Source organism: Montipora foliosa, chromosome 3, assembly GCF_036669935.1.
Source record: "Montipora foliosa isolate CH-2021 chromosome 3, ASM3666993v2, whole genome shotgun sequence".
NCBI classification, from domain to species: Eukaryota; Metazoa; Cnidaria; class Anthozoa; order Scleractinia; family Acroporidae; genus Montipora; species Montipora foliosa.
The window spans coordinates 451,935-456,934 of NC_090871.1; the positions used below are offsets into that span (position 1 = coordinate 451,935).

General features: G+C 39.3%; 1 protein-coding gene across 1 annotated transcript in view; it reads left to right on the forward strand.

Annotated features, from left to right (window-relative positions):
• Positions 1–4,208, forward strand: part of LOC137996398 (uncharacterized) — a 10,922-nt gene extending 6,714 nt beyond the window's left edge. The window contains exons 2-5 of the mRNA XM_068841774.1: positions 1,527–1,555; positions 1,888–2,352; positions 2,716–2,846; positions 3,684–4,208. Of these exons, the coding sequence (XP_068697875.1) occupies positions 1,541–1,555; positions 1,888–2,352; positions 2,716–2,846; positions 3,684–4,188 (1,116 nt within the window). The 5' untranslated portion in view covers positions 1,527–1,540 and the 3' untranslated portion in view covers positions 4,189–4,208. The remainder of the gene's footprint in view (positions 1–1,526; positions 1,556–1,887; positions 2,353–2,715; positions 2,847–3,683) is intronic.
• The last annotated feature ends 792 nt before the right edge of the window (positions 4,209–5,000 follow it).

Below are 5,000 nucleotides of genomic sequence, written 5' to 3' on the forward strand. Positions count from 1 at the left end.
TTCAGTGGGATGGGGAGGGGTTAAGTAGCAATCGCTAAATTGGCTATACATATTCGCCATGTTATCGAAACTCTGTGCTTTTCCAAACACTTTTGTTGGTTGTTTCGACCGCTGTGCCAGTCACAATGGGTTTGAGGTGCAGGGATGGTGCAGTGGTGAGAACACTTGCCTCCCAACCACCAATGTGGCCCGGGTTCGATTCCCAGACTCGGCATCATATCATATATCATATATCTTTCTTTACCCTCGGATTTTAGAGTAGCTTGGTGTAGCTAATATCTCCGAGCATTTACCCTCCCAACCATGATACACCACAGAAGACAGACCACAACACCGGGAACTACATGCCCTACTCTCTGCGACAAGTGTGTGGGTTCTTTTATGCGACTTTTTCTTTTATGCGACTTTCCTCGAGATAAGTCATTGAATTCTGAGGGGAGATTGGATAATTTAGGTTTACGTCACATTTATCTGCATTTCCCAGCTAAAAGTGGTGGTTTCCAGTGTCCCGTAAGCTTATTTTAAAAATTATATTTCGTACGTGAAATGTGCTTTAAAAAACCGCACGTTGGAAACTTCCTCTATCGCGTTAAAACGTTGAACGTACGTAAATACCTGCCATCCTGAATTTGGCGCCAAAAGGCAAGCTTAAGGAAATCGCAGGTAGTAACTGTTTAATTTGACGCCTTCTGAAGAAATGGTAGCTTCTGAAGACAAGCGTTTTCTTCTCCTCTTTTACCTACGACAGTTGCGAAAGTTAAGACGAAAGTACCTCAAGAGATATTGGGTAGGAGATTTTTTTTTTCCAAAAGCGTTTTAAATTTCAATTGGTGAATACCAAAATTGAGGGAGTTGTTAGACAGCTTCCCGTTGCTATGGTGCCCACTTAAATCATAATCATCAGTGCATCTTGTTAAGCTGCAAATAGTGTTTCCGTTATGTTAAGCAATGTTGCAGAGTCAATCCTTGTCATAGGACATTCCCTGGAAATTGTTGAAACTGGTTTGAACTACCTTAATAATTAACGTAGATTACCACAGTGTAGTGTTTTTGTCCATGCATGTTAACGGTTGTGAAAAATAAAAACGTACGTAAGAAAAGAAATTTACAACTACAATATATTATTACATTATTGCTTGTGTTGACATCATGTTGCCCAATTTCCACTGCTGCAAATTACTCGTGATCATTTTGATGCATTTCTTTTCCTAGGGTTAGTCTTTAAACCCTTATACAGTTAAAACTTATTTTTTTCCAAAATTGTGACAGTGACTATAAATCCACTCCAGAATTTTTTTTAACACATCAATTCTGCTTGCCAAATTGCTACGTGTAAATACCCTGCCACTAATTTGTATTACCATAACCTCTACTGTATTTTGACTTCTTCAAAGGAGCTCTCGAAGGTACTCAGCATAACACAATTAGCACTATGGGCCCCAATAAATGGCCCAACATTGTTCAGTGTAATTAAGTATTTCTGTAGCAACTAATTTACAATATTAATATATATTTTCTATTTGAAGGTGCAGATCCAAATATGAGAATGCCTGAGGTCTGTATTGATTGATCATCATCCTTGAACAAAATGGGTGACAGTGTTAAGTTGACTTTTTAGACAAAGTTTGTCCTTTTGCTAAATCTCATCCAATTGTTGTGCAATAGATGGATTGTAAGTTGTGAAGTAGACAGTTGAATGCTTGCTGCAGAAAGGGGTGAAGTGATGGTACAAGAATAAAAAAGAAAGAAAGAATTTTGACGTCACCCCCAAAAAACAACTTACTGTAACAAACAAAACCTTCTTCGACCCTTTGTGCTGTGAGATTTTCTTTTTTTTTTTCTTTACCATTATATTCCTCATAAAGAAGTGTTCTTGTGCTGTTTCAGACGTGTGGAGCAGAGTATGTTGGACCAGGAACTTCACCCCTTCAATGTGTGGTTAACCTTTACGACCTTGTGACAAACAAGGACAGTGCTATATCAGGAAAGGCAGTGGAGTCTCATAAAGTGCTGTCACTTAATGGAAAGGCCATAAAATACATTGGAGATTTGACTGAAGAATTAATAAATGTAGTTTGGTTGTTGTTGGGACATGGTGCCCAGGTGAATGTTCGAGACATAGAAATGAAGACACCACTGCACACAACCTTGTTGAGGTCAAAGGATTTGCGTATGGCACAGACCTTATGTGATAATGGTGCTGATCTCATGGCCAGTGACTGTCAAGGCAATACGCCATTGATGTCTGTTTGCTGTCCACTGCCTTGGAGGGATGGCATTGAACAAGGACCTTGTCTTTTCTATGACATCAGCGAGGCTGTGCATTTCTTGCTGTCTTTTGAAAATGTTAAGGTAGTTCTTCAAATGTAGTTTGTTGTTATTAAATTTTTACAGTACCTGCATGGTCATTAACAAAGCAAATCAAGTTGAGTTTGGGATTGTCTCATTGAGTTTGAAGAATGTTCCATTGCATGGATAATTTTGAATGAGCAAGCAGGACTTCCGGTGCTTAGGGAATGAAATAAGAGATACCACCACAATGGGTCCCTATGACTTGTCCCCTATTCTCATTAAACAGTGTGTGGATTCTTTGAAATCCCACAGGAAGTGTTGTTTGAGACATGGCAAATAGGCCAATGGTTCATCTTCCTTTAACCTGAAAGAGAAAGACCGTACCTCTTACTGAATTAAACTTTTATTTTGTTTTCATCCAAGATTGACCATTGTGGCATACACAGCAGAACTGCACTGTTCTATGTTATGCAGTCAGCAAACTTAAAAGTCGCAAAGATTCTTCTTGATCGTGGAGCTGATCCCAGTTTACGTGGTTTAGGTCCTGATGGAAGGTAAATGTCAGGGTGCCATCTCAAGGGACTGTTTTTTTTATTTTGATTATTTTGTCAAATCATGGCAACATTCCAAGCAATAAACTGTGCACAGTGATCACAACAGTAATCATAATAATTTGATTTTATCAAACCATTTGATAAAGGAAAATTGACAATCTTGTGCATCTACATCCTCAGTAAGTTTTTGTATTGACTTCCTTCCAGGCATAATTATTAAGATTTGATGAATGAAGGGTTTTTAAAGGAACGGTGGTGCTGTATCAGTGGGTGCATGGTCAAACAAAATATTATTTGTCAGCTAGGCAATCCCCACGGAACCAATGAAAGCTTTCAATTCATTTTTTTTTGTTTTATTCATCCCACAATGGTATTCAACAGTGGCAAAGCTTCTCCATCTCCTACATAAACCACTAACCATCCACAGTTCCTCAATTTACCCTGAACTGTTAGCTTATGGTGGTTGGCACAATGCAAAAAATGGTGTTTTTGGAAGGCAAACACAGTACAGTAGAAAGATCGTGCAAACAAGCAATCATCCTTATTATCATTGTTTTTTTCATTAACAGCCACTTGTTGTAAACACCACTTGTAAAAGCAAAATAATTCATTATCAGTAGCAAGAGAGTGAATCTTTTTTCGTTCTTTCCTTATCACACAATACAAAACAGGGACAAGTTGTAAGCGTGAAGAATTTATTTTGTGGGTGAACTGGGAATAAAGACGACAAGAGGCTATTTGTAGCCTTCAATTAGTTGTTCAGTGGTAGTTTAACTAAGTGGATTTATGTTTTTCGTGAGTATGATACACTGTATTTTATTTTTGAAATACTTACAGATATGTATCACCCTTGCTGGCGGCATTTATTCCTTGGTCTTCCATTGGTCGAAACAGTGTGGTTGGGATTTGTCAAGAAGTGGCACTGCTAGTAGATAAAGGCTATTTTTCCACAAAGGAAATTTTAGCAGAGCTTCTGGAATATGCATCTTGGGGCAATGCGGGGGATAAAGTGCCCCTACTCAACCTGAACCACTTTGGAACTGACTTAGTTTTGATGATGTTTGGTCAAACCACTTGTAAATTGACACAACTTGCTTCAAGAGCGTTTATAGACAGTAAGTTTGCAGGGAATACGTTCGGACAGTCATCTTTAAGGGAGGTTATGCATTTACTGAAAGCTTATGACCTTCCAACTGAGCTTATCGTCGATTTCCAGATTGTTTGGTTGAGGCATAAAGTCCTGAATGCATTGAGGGAAACTGACTGGGACGAGTGGGATGTGGAAGAGTTTATGTTGGACGAAAGCAGTGAATATGATGAGTCAGATGACGAGTACTGGTAGCTTTATTTAAGCACCATCGAAAACAGCAATAACAGAAATCACAATAACTTCCGTTTCGGGAACGGGATCCGTTTTCAAAAACCTCCGGTTCCCTGAAAACGGATAAAAAGATCTGCGGCCACACTAGCGTTTTCACATTGTATTCGGCCGTGTCCACACTTGAGACTGAAAACGGAGATGTAGAGATGCGTTTTTGTTACCAGGCTTTGTCGACGTCTTGGCGTGCGAGAAACTGTGAGCCATGCATAAGATTATGGCGTCACGCATATTCGAAAACCTCCGTTTTCGCCGTCCACACTAGAACGAGAGACCTCCGTTTTCAAAAGTCTCCACGTTTTGCGTTTTCGAAAATCTTCGTTTTCGTGGACCTCCTCGTGGACGGTTATATATAAACGGAGGTTTTCAAAAACGCATTAGTGTGGACAGGGACTTAAAGATTCCGTTGGTGTTTATTTTTTCTTGTTTCGCTCGGTGATTGGTCAACGTCATTTTCTTAACCGGCCAATCACAGTCGAGCCCAAACCCATTTGTTACACGTATTTTATTTTCGCGCGTTTTTACAATCGAGATCAACTGGCTCGGCTCGGTACTTCAGTGCACATGAACTTTCAAATACATGTACCTTTATTCACTTTGGAAACTTTATCAAACTGGTATTTCGTGATCCATGCGCTATGGATGTACATACAGTTATGCTAAGTCAAGTAGACTTAGGGTGCGTTCGATTGACCGTATTCCGGAATAGGAATATATGGAATAGAAGTTAGAAATCCTTCGTTTTTACGGAGATTCACATCAAAATTATCAAACAC